The 14,332-nt window shown below is 45.5% G+C and overlaps 1 protein-coding gene across 2 annotated transcripts in view; it reads right to left on the bottom strand.

Moving 5' to 3' along the window:
* The window catches only part of fndc3ba (fibronectin type III domain containing 3Ba), a 93,843-nt gene that overhangs the window by 57,215 nt on the left and 22,296 nt on the right, over positions 1-14,332 (bottom strand). For both annotated transcript variants that reach the window (XM_041904317.2, XM_041904318.2), the window contains exons 2-3: positions 11,294-11,436; positions 10,204-10,279 (exon numbers count right to left, since the gene is read on the bottom strand). In XM_041904317.2, coding sequence (XP_041760251.2) covers positions 10,204-10,279; positions 11,294-11,407 — 190 coding nt within the window. In that variant the 5' untranslated portion in view covers positions 11,408-11,436. The remainder of the gene's footprint in view (positions 1-10,203; positions 10,280-11,293; positions 11,437-14,332) is intronic.

Here is a 14,332-nt window from a genome sequence, read left to right as displayed (position 1 = left end):
GGCACTGCCTGGATATTACGTGATGCTTAGCAGGGTGTGTGTGTGTGTTACCGAGGTAATGCTATCTCTCCAGAGCTCTGAGAACAGACACTCCCACTACAGTTTCCTCTGCCTGAAGCCCCCCACACACACAACATTAAGTCCAGCACACACCTTAACAGTTCCCAAAATCTAAGTAAATAACAGGAACAATGTGCAGAATGTTTTACAATGAGAGAGAGAGAGAGAGAGAGAGAGAGAGAGAGAGAGAGAGAGAGAGAGAGAGAGAGAGAGATAGAGAGATAGAGAGAGAAAGATAGAGAAAGAGAGAGAAAGATAGAGAGAGAGAGAGAGAGAGAGAGAGAGAGAGAGAGAAAGATAGAGAGAGATAGAGAGAGAGAAAGATAGAGAGAGAGAGAAAGATAGAGAGAGATAGAGAGAGAGAGAAAGATAGAGAGAGAGAGAGAGAGAGAGAGAGAGAGAGAGAGAGAGAGAGAGAGAGAGAGAGAGAGAGAGAGAGAGAGAGAGAGAGAGAGAGAGAGAGAGCGAGAGAGAGAGAGAGAGAGAGAGAGAGAGAGAGAGAGAGAGAGAGAGAGAGAGAGAGAATGCAGGAACTGTGGGAGACAGCACATCTGAAATAGCTGAGACCAGACAGTCTGGGGTGGAGAGCCAAATCTGATGCCACACACACGCAGGCACACACACAACTAAACCTTACCCCTCTCTCTCTCAAGTCTGGTAGCCATGATGAATGAGGGAAGTGAGGATCAGTGAAGCAGGAGGAAGTTAGGCTTCCTGTATCACCTTGCGCTCAGCAGCAACACACAAAGTACTTCAACTACAAACGCAGCATCCTAACTTATGATTGACATTCCAGAGCAAGTCAGCAGTCAGCTGAATAATTACAGACCAGGGCTCTAAAGACAGTGACAGAGAGAGAATATTATGTGTTCAGGTTCAAACACAAAACCTCAGTTTCTCTCAATTCCACCAGCGTAGTTAGAGTAGCAACACTACTCACAAGTATCTGTCCCAGGCTATGTTACTGTTATGATATATATTATGATATCAAGTAATCTCTTGAGTAATCTCCTCTCCTCTTGTTAATGTAGCATTAGCCTACCCTTAGCCTAGCATTAGCAAAGCATGCATAGAAATAGCCTAGCGTTAGCTTAGCCAGACTTCCTGACTACCCTCTCCTCTCCTCTGCCTCTCCCAGGGCTGTGTTTGCTGGGGTGGCCTAGTTCTGCTGCTGGGTGTGATCCAACCATGCTAACGTCATGTCTGGAGCAAGGCTAAATTACCAATATCATAACACTCACACTACAGGAGGTTGGTGGCACCTTAATTGGGGAGGATGGGCTTGTGGTAATGGCTGGAGTGGAATGGTTTCAAATACATGTCCATGCATCCATGTGTTCAATGCCATTCCATTTGCTCCGTTCCAGACATTATTATGAGCCGTCCTCCCCTCAGCAGCCTCCTGTGACTCACACACACCGACACACACTGACACCCACATATACACACGAGCAAATCAGTGTATTTGTTTTCTAAACTGATTTCCTCTGAAAATGTCTGGAAATATGGACTGGAGAAGTAGGAGAGAGAAAGGGAGAAAGAGAGAGAGAGAGAGAGAGAGAGAGAGAGAGAGAGAGAGAGAGAGAGAGAGAGAGAGAGAGAGAGAGAGAGAGAGAGAGAGAGAGAGAGAGAGAGAGAGAGAGAGAGAGAGAGAGAGAGAGAGAGAGAGAGAAGGAGAGAGCGGAAGAGGGGTAGGGAGGGAGGCAGGGAGGGAGGAAGGGAAGCCGTCTCGATCTAATAACCCAGATCCTGATGACTCACTGTTCCCAATGTATGAATACACACACACACACACACACACACACACACACACACACGACAGCGAGAGAGTGAAGAGGTGCAACAGCTGTTGGTGTGTAAACAGACTGGGAGTCTCATAACCATTTCCTGCTCTCCTCCCATCCTCCCTCCATCTCTCTTTCTTTCTGTCCCACTTTCGTTCCCCCTCTCTCTCTCTCTCTCTCTCTCCCTCCACCATTCTTTCTCTCCCTCTCCCCAAACTGAAGCCCTGTCTCACCTGATATCCTTCAGTGAAGAAATTAGTTGGTGTTCAATAAAGGTCATTTGGAATGCTCTCTCTCTCTCTTAGATGTTAGCAGACTCTTCCTCCCTCCTCTCTCTCTCTCTCTCTCTCTCTCTCTCTCTCTCTCTCTCTCTTCCTCCTCTCTCTCTCCACATGTTCATCTGGGAAATTCCTGCTGTGTGAGTCACGGTCTGAACAGCAGGGTGTTTGTGTCCATCACAGAGAGACAGACAGAGAGAGAGAGCGGGAGAGAGAGAGAGAGAGAGAGAGAGAGAGAGAGAGAGAGAGAGAGAGAGAGAGAGAGAGAGAGAGAGACCGAGGGAAGGAGGGAGAGATGAAGGAGGGAGAGAAGGAGGGAGGGTTCTTTAGAATGTCAGTGGAAAAAATACTGGTAGATTAGCAGGGACTTTCCCCACTCAACATTCTAGTGTGTGTGTGTGTGTGTGTGTGTGTGTGTGTGTGTGTGTGTGTGTGTGTGTGTGTGTGTGTGTGTGTGGTGTGCGTGTGTGTGTGTGTGCATGTGTTCTGTCCCGGGGCTGTTGGCTTATCAGACAAAAAGTAGAGACGTGGAAAAGGGAAGGAGAGAGGAAGAAGGAGAGAGAATGCAAGACATTACATTGCATTTACCCATGTTCTATCTATCTCTATATCTCTCTCTTCCTCTCCTTTTCTTTTCTTTCCAGTCTCTCCTCTCACCCCTCGCTCCCCAAGGCTAAGCCCCACCCCAGACCCTGACTTCCTGTCTCTTTCATCTCTGAGCCTATCACAGCTGTCTCTTTCATCTCTGAGCCTATCACAGCTGCCTCTTTCATCTCTGAGCCTATCACAGCTGCCTCTTTAATCTCTGAGCCTATCACAGCTGTGTCTTTCGTCTCTGAGCCTATCACAGCTATATCTTTCATCTCTAAGCCTATCACAGCTGTCTCTTTCATCTCTAAACCTATCACAGCTGTCTCTTTCATCTCTAAACCTATCACAGCTGTCTCTTTCATCTCTAAACCTATCACAGCTGTCTCTCACCTCTAAGCCTATCACAGCTGAGCGGAAGGAAAGGGGCTTTCCCCTGGAACTGATACAAATACAAGCCAGAGAGAAGGAATGAAAGAAAGGGAAGACAAAGAAGCATAAGCAGCTGATGTTGAAGGGAAAAGTACAAGATATAGGATGAGAGAGTGGGACAGCAAGAGATAGAGAGAAGAGAAGGAAAGTGGGATAAAGTTTTCAGACAGACAGAGACAGATAGAGGGATGGAGGAAGAGAGAAAGAAAAGCGAGAGCGAGAAGAGAGGGATGGAGGGAGGGAGGACTGCTCCAGTTGATCCCTGAGCTTCCAGGGAGCCAAGAATTCCAAACCTGGAAAAGCACTCAGTAGTAAACACACACACACACAGAGAGGAAAGGTTTGTTTCCCCCCCGTTTTGCCTGAAGTGGTAGAGTCCGAAGGGTGAGTCAGGCTTCAGTGGACTGGCAGACCAAACCAACTGTACAGGACGGGGGACGCAAGGGTCAGAGAGAGAGGAAGTGGGTTCACCCGGAATGTGGTCTCTCTCTCTCTCGCTCTCACTCACTTTTCTGAGCTGAGGGAGGATGTCTCCAAACATCATGCACACAGACACACACACACTCACACACACACTCCATGCCCCGTGGGCCCAAATTCCATTACACACCACCTGGAGAGGTTTTTCATTCTCATGGTGACAGCTTTCCAAAACCTAGTGGAACCCAACGCACTATACGCACACGCACACGCACACACACACAAAAGCACACACACACACAGTTGCACACTAAGCCTACCCAACACTAAGCCTACCAAAGACTAAGCCTACCAAAGACTAAGCCTACCCAACACTAAGCCTACCCAACACTAAGCCTACCCAACACTAAGCCTACCCAACACTAAGCCTACCAAAGACTAAGCCTACCCAACACTAAGCCTACCCAACACTAAGCCTACCAAAGACTAAGCCTACCAAAGACTAAGCCTACCCAACACTAAGCCTACCCAACACTAAGCCTACCCAACACTAAGCCTACCCAACACTAAGCCTACCCAACACTAAGCCTACCAAAGACTAAGCCTACCAAAGACTAAGCCTACCCAACACTAAGCCTACCCAACACTAAGCCTACCAAAGACTAAGCCTACCCAACACTAAGCCTACCCAACACTAAGCCTACCCAACACTAAGCCTACCAAAGACTAAGCATACCCAACACTAAGCATACCCAACACTAAGCCTACCCAACACTAAGCCTACCCAAGCTCCCTGGGTGTAAATGTGTTTCCTGGATGAGAAGTTGACATAGAACCATATTACAACTAAACCAGGTAAAGACAACATGACAACATCATGCCTATGATGTCATCTTTAATTTAATTTAAATCAGATAAAGATGTATTTTTCTGGTTGCTAAAAAGATATGGACAAAACTTCCTTTTACAACCAGAATACAACCTGATTCATTGACTGCAACCAGTTTTGCATGCAGGGTAATTACAGTACAACATACTATATGTTACATACAACTGGTTTAGAGAAAGACAGAGAAAGAGAGAGAGATAGATAAAGAGAGATAGAGAAGGATATAGAAAGAGAGAGAAAGAGAGAGATGGGAAAGGTCCCACGTGTAGGTGAGAGAGAGATTCTCTTGGCTTTGAGCAGATGACACGCACACACACGCACGCGCACACACACACACTCACACACACACACACACACACACACAACTGGAAAAGAGACCACATCAATGGGGCCAGTGGAAGGGGCCACAACAGTCGCCTTGCTCAGGAAATACATTAAACTATAACCACACTGCAACAGCTGCCCTGCTCAGCAAATACATTCAACTATAACCACACTGCAACAGCTGCCCTGCTCAGCAAATACATTCAACTACATTTCCCACACTGCAACAATCGCCCTGCTCAGGAAATACTGTACATTAAACAACACACCCACACTGCAACAGCCGCCCTGCTTAGCAAATACATTAAACTACATTACCCATACTGCAACAGCCACTCTGCTCAGGAAATACATAAAATTACATTACCCACACTGCAACAGCCGCCCTGCTCAGGAAATACTTTAAACTACATTACCCATACCTGTAAAAGCAATCCTACAGCAAAAGCCTACAGAAGTCACACACATAAATCTATTATCCTGCCAGCTCTAGGATGACTGTGGCAAAAGCACACACGCGCACACACACAAATTCCAGAGCATGGTTCTTTCACACACACTCTATAGTCACTGCCTTTGATGTGAGTGTGGGAACGTTCAGGGAGGGAGAGAGGGAGAGGGGAGAGAGTGATAGGGGAGAGAGGGGAGGGGAGAGAAGGTAAGGGAAAATAGTTAAGCGAATCAAAAACTAGTGGCCCCCAACCCCAAGCTAACCCCAAGCAACAACAAAAAAGAATGTAACCTATTTTTCAGATGGGTCTGAAAATGTACTTTTCAGAAAATGTATTTTTACAGAATGAGGCAGAAAATAAGAAATAATCAATGCATGACTTAAAACATCACTAAAAGTCATTATTATGAAAACAAACCACAACAACAAAGCAAGCAATGCTAAGCTAAGCTAGCACAACACCCTGGTTTCCACAGACTGAGGAGCGAGAGAGAGAGAGGGAGGAAAGACTAGGTTGAATATTTTCCCGAAAATCTACAAATGTTCCCATTCAAACCGGAAATGCTATTAAAAAATTAAAATAATACAAGCAAAACAAATCTGACATGATTCTACCACTGTCAATGGAGAAATATGGACACGAATCTAACGGTTTCTTGCTGTATTTGTTTCAATTAAATAAACTCAAAGTTCTGTCAAAGTCACTCCCCACACTATTTCGATGTAGCCTAGTTTAAATGTAGGCCTAAAATATTCTGAGTTCATTAGCCTACAGCCTAGTGAAAAGGACATTTCTTTTAGCTTACCTTTGACTGAAAGATGTCAGCCAGCTTGTTGCCTCTTTTCTCTCCCCGTGCACCTGGCTAGCAGGGGAATTTAGGAAGGTTGTGTCTGTTTTTACTTCATCATAACCCGTTTATTGTGGTGACTTTGTCACAGGGAACATATCTGATTCTCTGCTAAACAAACAGACAAGCAGATAGACCTAGTAGCAGAAACTCAGCACCATGGATAGAGCCGCAGTTGATGAGGTTGTGTATAGCCTACACATGAGAGGTTGTGTATAGCCTACACATGACAGGTTGTGTATAGCCTACACATGACAGGTTGTGTATAGCCTACACATGAGAGGTTGTGTATAGCCTACACATGACAGGTTGTGTATAGCCTACACATGACAGGTTGTGTATAGCCTACACATGAGAGGTTGTGTATAGCCTACACATGAGAGGTTGTGTATAGCCTACACATGACAGGTTGTGTATAGCCTACACATGAGAGGTTGTGTATAGCCTACACATGAGAGGTTGTGTATAGCCTACACATGAGAGGTTGTGTATAGCCTACACATGAGAGGTTGTGTATAGCCTACACATGAGAGGTTGTGTATAGCCTACACATGATAGGTCACGTATAGCCTACACATGAGAGGTCGCGTATAGCCTACACATGAGAGGTTGTGTATAGCCTACACATGAGAGGTTGTGTATAGCCTACACATGAGAGGTTGTGTATAGCCTACACATGAGAGGTCACGTATAGTCTACACATGATAGGTCGCAATCAATAGAAGTAATGTAATGAAGTGATGTTTTCTATTGCAGACTTCACGTTGAGTAAGCTAAATATGGTAGGCTGCTAGCGTTGTGATGACTGGTCTAATGTATGAATGAAGCCAGAGAGTTGATATGTTCATGCAGTTATTCGCACGTGCATATTTTGTATTTTTGCATTAGTGCGGCATAACATTTAATATATTATTGGTCCACGGGACCCGTCATAATTTTTCTCGGAAAAACGAGAAAGAGCTTGGTTGGGAAGTCCCGGGATACCGGTCACCGGTATTAAACCCTAGACAGAGGGGAAAAGGGAGCAGGAGAGAGAGGCTCCATCTTGAAGAATCTGTCTTTGGAAAGTGCAGTATATTGGCTGGTGCAGTCAGAGCAGTGTGTGTACCGCGGTACTCCAGTTAAACAGAGGTTACTTTATATAAAACTCCAGTCTCTGTAATAGGCAGGCATGCATACACACACACACACACACACACACACACACACACACACACACACACACACACACACACACACACACACTGCTCTGAGGTCTCAGTAATCACACTCTGTAAAGAACAGCTCAACTGGTCCTCAAATACACTGCTTTACCCCACCTCTCAATAAACCCAGTGACCTGAGCATGTGTGTGTGGTCGTAGTGGGGGGTCTGTTCCAGTGACCTCTCCTGTCTGCTTCCTGAGCGGGCATAGTAACACCCCCCATACACACTGTCTAACCCTAAAGCCTATCGCATGCTATCTAGTCGAAACGGTTCGCGCATATACTATGATGAGGTTTTGTGAAGTTTTTAATCGTTTTGGTGTTCCGCTGTTTTTTTTCCGGCTGCCCGAATTCTACACCCCTTTGTCGGTGATTGGTCAACAGTAAGGATGGGAACTATGGACGGGATTCTTCAATTAAGTGTTTGTTGTCATTCAACGCGAGAAGACTAGTTTGCATGCAAATTTTGTCACTTGTGAAATACTGCACCAAACGTCTTAGCTAGATGTAAAATTGCATGAAGAAGACCTCCTCGGTAAAAACATTCTTGATTTATCTTAGATTAATTCTGACTATTTTGAGGAAGTGTTACTGGCTATGTTGTTGCTACAGTGTCTCATGAGGGACAAACAATAGTATTGTATTTTCAAGCAAAGGTATTTTATGACCAAATCGCCGTCTAGTGGAATGTTATTAATTTTTTTATAATTTCATAATTAATCAACATTATTTCAAAAAACACAGTGAAAATTAATGTGTCGCTATGTCAAATGGTTTTGTTATACACTATATATTAAAAAGTATGTGGACAACCCTTCAAATTAGTGGATTCGGCTATTTCAGTTGCTGACAGGTGTATAAAACTGAGCACACAGCCATGCAATCTCCATAGACAAACATTGACAGTAGAATGGCCTTACTGAAGAGCTCAGTGACTTTCAACGTGGCACTGTCACAAGATGCCACCTTTCCAACAAGTCAGTTCGTAAAATGTCTGCCCTTCTAGAGCTGCCCCGGTCAACTGTAAGTGCTGTTATTGTGAAGCGGAAACATCTAGGAGCAACAACGGCTCAGCCGCGAAGTGGTAGGCCACACAAGCTCACAGAACGCTTGTCTGTCCTCGGTTGCAACACTCACTACCGAGATCCAAACTGCCTCTGGAAGCAACGTCAGCACAAGAACTGTTCATCGAGAGCTTAATGAAATGGGTTTCCATGGCCGAGCAGCCTAAGATCACCATGCGCAATGCCAAGCGTCGGCTGGAATGGTGTAAAGCTCACCGCCATTGGAGTCTGGAGAAGTGGAAACGCGTTCTCTGGAGTGATGAATCACGCTTCACCATCTGGCAATCTGACGGACTGATCTGGGTTTGGTGGATGCCAGGAGAACTCTACCTGCCTCAATGCATAGTGCCAACTGTAAAGTTTGGTGGTGGAGGAGGAATAACGGTCTGGGGCTGTTTTTCATGGTTCGGGCTAGGCCCCTTAGTTCCAGTGAAGGGAAACTTAATGCTACACCATACAATAACATTCTAGACGATTCTGTGCTTCCAACTTTGTGGCAACAGTTTGGGGAAGGCCCTTTCCTGTTTCAGCATGACAATGCCCCCGTGCACAAAGCGAAATGGTTTGTCGAGATCGGTGTGGAAGAACTTGACAGGCCTGCACAGAGCCCTGACTTCAACCCCATTAAACACCTTTGGGATGAATTGGAACGCTGACAGCGAGCCAGGCCTAATCGCCCAACATCAGTGCCCGACCTCACTAACGCTCTTGTGGCTAAATGGAAGCAAGTCCCTGCAGCAATGTTCTAACATCTAGTGGAAAGCCTTCCCAGAAGAGTGGAGGCTGTTATAGCAGCAAAGGGGGGACCAACTCCATATTAATGCCCATGATTTTGGAATGAGTTGTTCGACGAGCAGGTGTCCACATACCTTTGGTCATGTAGTATATTTCAGTCTTCTGTGATGTATATAAAGTGTAATATTGGAATGCAAACTCAAAATGTAATACATTTCAACTCCATATCTGACATGGTACAGGTGTCTTCTGTTTTTTAGCCACTCTGAGGAACACTCTGAATGACCCTGATTTAGCCCACTACAGTAAAAGGTTATTAATTAATAGAGTATTCAGCTAGGAGCAAACAGAACCTAGTCTGCAGGTGCCTTAACCCATACACTGTCTGGCCCAACCTGTACCTGAAACCGGGTCATTCCATTAATGGTGGAAGGATGGTTGGAAATCTATCCTACCCACTCAGAGACTCTAGCAGTACAACCAAATCTTCTCCCTCCCTGCCTGCCTGCCTGCCTGCCTGCCTGCCTGCCTGCCTGTCTGTCTGTCTGTCTGTCTGTCTCTTTGGCCTCCAGCAAAAGCTCTGAGACCTAATTGAATTACACACGGGGTGGGGGGATGAGGGGTGGGGTAATTAGCTAGAATAACATAGAGGGGGAGGGGAGGGGGGGCTGTATGAGCCAAGACTGTCTGAAAGAGACCTTTCATCAGAGAGTGGGGGGGGAGGGGGGAGAGAGAGAGAGAGAGAGAGAGAGAGAGAGAGAGAGAGAGAGAGAGAGAGAGAGAGAGAGAGAGAGAGAGAGAGAGAGAGAGAGAGAGAGAGAGAGAGAGAGAGGGAGAGACAAAGGCCCTATTCAGGGAGGGGGATTTACATCTCACTCTGTTGTGATGTCATCAGAGTGAGACACACACCCTTGGAGTTACAGGAATCCCACTGGTCTATAATAGCTTGTTATATAGCAGTATGTTTAATGTACAACACAAGCCATCGAATATCACACACACCTAGCTAAGCACAGTCACCGTGGCACAGCGTTGTGATGTCAACAGAGAAAAGGGATGAGGTCATCAAAACGAGACAGGCGTAACTGGGGCTCAGAGTTGGGATGTCATAAGCGTGCGACCTACCCTGGATGCATTGCAGCGAGCCGTCCTCTGCTCTGATGGTGAAGGTCTCCCCTGGATTCACCTGTACCAGGATCACCTGCCGAGACCAGAGAGACCGATCAGACAAAACACAACAATCACAGACCGGTTCAGACACAACATATGGATCACAGACATACAGGAGAGGGAAACGAAGACGTTACTCAAGCTCAGTCAGGACTTCACACCAACAAACACACTCCCTCCCTGACAGCCCCCAGGCTTCAAACACTCAAGACTACTGCACATCTGTAGGGGCTGTCTGTGTGTGAAGTATCTTACCGTCATGTTGTCCGTGTAGAGGTTGTTGAGATTGAACAAGTGGCTGTAGACATGGAACACATGTCCTGCCATGGCACATTCATACACCCCGCACACACACAAACCACGCAAACCCACCACACACACACACACAACCACGCAAACCCACCACACACACACACAAACCACGCAAACCCACCACACACACACACAAACCACGCAAACACACACTATACGTGCTACAGGTGTGTCTTCTTCCCAGTGCGTTCATATCCCCTCCTGTTCATTCTGCATCTTCCCATTGCGACGTTAAGCTCAGCTCTCCCTTTCCCTCACACAGACACACACTTCCTGCATTGTCTGCTGCTGCTGTTGCTATGGGAACCATGGAGCGTACTAGAGGGCTACCCAGGTTTACAGAGAAGAGACAAGGCCCCATCACACACATAGATACATACACACAAGTTGTGTACTAATACAGTACTACATCAATGAACAAATACATGCTCACAAAATAGTCTGTTTGTTCATGTGTTATGTCTTCAATTCTTATCTGAGGGCTTTTTCCTCTGTAGGTAGACAACACACACACATCCCGTCTCTGTGTCTGCGTCCTCTGCAGATAGTCATCTGACCAGCCTGTCTGACAGTCCTCTCTGATCTCTAGTAGGAACCTTCTATATTGGGTGTTTCAATCAAAACACTCCTTAAGGATTTCCCTCAGGGAAGGGCTTGAGCGGGACACCTCCTTCACACAACCAGAACTGCATTTGGCACGTTGTGTGTGTGTGTGCGTATGTGCGTTACCAACCTGTTGCGCTGCGTCTCCATTAACCATGTGTTGCATCAGCGGCAGCTCCCCGTTCAGCAGCGGAGGCGGAGCTAAGTCCATCAGCTGGTCGGTCATCATCATAGTGACGTACATTCATGGATACACACACTGGCCTGGCCTACCTTTAGGGAGGGAGAGAGAGTTAAATACTACATTACATACACACACTGGCCTGGCCTACCTTTAGGGAGGGAGAGAGAGTTAAATACTACATTACATACACACACTGGCCTGGCCTACCTTTAGGGAGGGAGAGAGAGTTAAATACTACATTACATACACACACTGGCCTGGCCTACCTTTAGGGAGGGAGAGAGAGTTAAATACTACATTACATACACACACTGGCCTGGCCTACCTTTAGGGGAGGGAGAGAGAGTTAAATACTACATTACATACACACACTGGCCTGGCCTACCTTTAGGGAGGGAGAGAGAGTTAAATACTACATTACATACACACACTGGCCTGGCCTACCTTTAGGGAGGGAGTGACAGTTAAATACTACATTACATACACACACTGGCCTGGCCTACCTTTAGGGAGGGAGAGAGAGAGTTAAATACTACATTACATACACACACTGGCCTGGCCTACCTTTAGGGAGGGAGAGAGAGTTAAATACTACCTTACATACACACACTGGCCTGGCCTACCTTTAGGGAGGGAGAGAGAGAGTTAAATACTACATTACATACACACACTGGCCTGGCCTACCTTTAGGGAGGGAGAGAGAGTTAAATACTACATTACATACACACACTGGCCTGGCCTACCTTTAGGGAGGGAGAGAGAGTTAAATACTACATTACATACACACACTGGCCTGGCCTACCTTTAGGGAGGGAGAGAGTTAAATACTACATTACATACACACACTGGCCTGGCCTACCTTTAGGGAGGGAGAGAGTTAAATACTACATTACATACACACACTGGCCTGGCCTACCTTTAGGGAGGGAGAGAGAGTTAAATACTACATTACATACACACACTGGCCTGGCCTACCTTTAGGGAGGGAGAGAGAGTTAAATACTACATTACATACACACACTGGCCTGGCCTACCTTTAGGGAGGGAGAGACAGTTAAATACTACATTACATACACACACTGGCCTGGCCTACCTTTAGGGAGGGAGAGAGAGTTAAATACTACATTACATACACACACTGGCCTGGCCTACCTTTAGGGAGGGAGAGAGAGAGTTAAATACTACATTACATACACACACTGGCCTGGCCTACCTTTAGGGAGGGAGAGAGAGTTAAATACTACATTACATACACACACTGGCCTGGCCTACCTTTAGGGAGGGAGAGAGAGAGAAAGGGAGAGTTAAATACTACATTACATACACACACTGGCCTGGCCTACCTTCAGGGAGAAAGAGAGAGACAGTTAAATACTACTTTACATACACACACTGGCCTGGCCTACCGAGAGAGAGAGAGAGAGCGAGAGCGAGAGCGAGAGCGAGAGCGAGAGTGAGTCCGAGCGAGAGCGAGACCGAGGGAAGGAGAGAGAGAGAGCAAGCGTTAAATGCTACATTACCTACATTACCCCCCCCACACACACACACACACACACACCGCTCTCTGGAGGCAGGTGAGGTAGGTGTTGTAATTGGGGGCTGCTGAGTGATATCACTACTAAAGAGCTGCTGACTTATGACTATAGGAGCAATGCTGCTGTTCACGCACGCACGCACGCACGCACGCACACACACAGGCTCCCGAGTGGCGCAGTGGTCTAAGGCACTACATCTCAGTGCTTGAGGCGTCACTACAGACCCCCTGGTTCGATTCCAGGCTGTATCACAACCGGCCGTGATTGGGAGTGCCATAGGGCGGCGCACCATTGGCCCAGCGTCGTCCGGGTTTGGCCGGTGTAGGCCGTCATTGTAAATAAGAATTTGTTCTTAACTGACTTGCCTAGTTAAATAAAGGTTAAATAAAAAACAACAACATTGAGAAAAAAATAATCATATCTCAATGTTTTCAAACTTATGGGCAATTCACAATATATATATCCATTTTTTAAAGTTTTCTCTAAATAAGCTTTGTTGTACAATTAATGGTCAAATACACTGCCTTTCAAACAGTCAGCAATAATCTAATGAATTCTGGGCTTGTGAAATTATACCTTCCACAACCAACCACTAATAATGTAATTATTTTATCAAAATAGTTTAACATGCTTTTTTTGCAATAATCACTGATCTGGCTTTCAAGTCTGCCCCCTTTGTTACACATTTTAACCAGAACCATGCATAATGCGCATTCACTAATAATGACTAACTTCTTGTAGCAGGCATTTTAGAAAATGAACACAGGTCTCATAAACAATCTCTCAAGCACAAGCCATCGTGCTAGTGAGTAGCCAACTAATCGTTATATTTCAAGTTTAGCCAACTTGGATTTATTTGCTAGCTAAGAAGGCAGAACAGTTGAATTGTTATGAACACACTCTTCTGTCCGTCTCCAACTGTTTGAACAGCATGCTAGCCTGTCAACTTTGTTCAGATTTTGAAATCAAGTGGGCAACCTTATTTCTCTGAATAAAAATGAGTTGCCAATTCCTAATTGTGTTTTATGCTTATTGCACATTTATAAAACACAGACAAGACAGCTAGTATTTGTCTTTGGTTAAAATGCTGCTAGCGGTACATGGTACTGAGGACCACAATGGAAATAGGTCCCAGACTTTATTGTGTGTTATCCTCAATGATTTTACATGTATTGCTATTTTTTTATGTATTGTTTATTTTTTTTAGTTTTATGTGTTTTTTTTTTTTTTAATGGTTGAATTATTAAACTAAACTAAATGCATCGCGCGACAAACTGTGCATACGTTTTCCAGAATCAATGTTCATTGATACTCCTGTTTAGTAGTGTCTGCTCTTCACGCAATTTGAGGAGTTGAGACATAAAAAGGGTATCGTTAGAAAGGTTCACTTCTACCTCTATTCCAGTAAAACCATGTCTCAATGCGTTTCCGTGTCCATATGAGCGAGTTG

Source organism: Coregonus clupeaformis, chromosome 26 (assembly GCF_020615455.1).
Source record: "Coregonus clupeaformis isolate EN_2021a chromosome 26, ASM2061545v1, whole genome shotgun sequence".
Classification (NCBI taxonomy): Eukaryota; Metazoa; Chordata; class Actinopteri; order Salmoniformes; family Salmonidae; genus Coregonus; species Coregonus clupeaformis.
The sequence above is the reverse complement of the archived record's forward strand: the minus strand, read 5'-3'. Positions and strand labels throughout refer to the sequence as shown.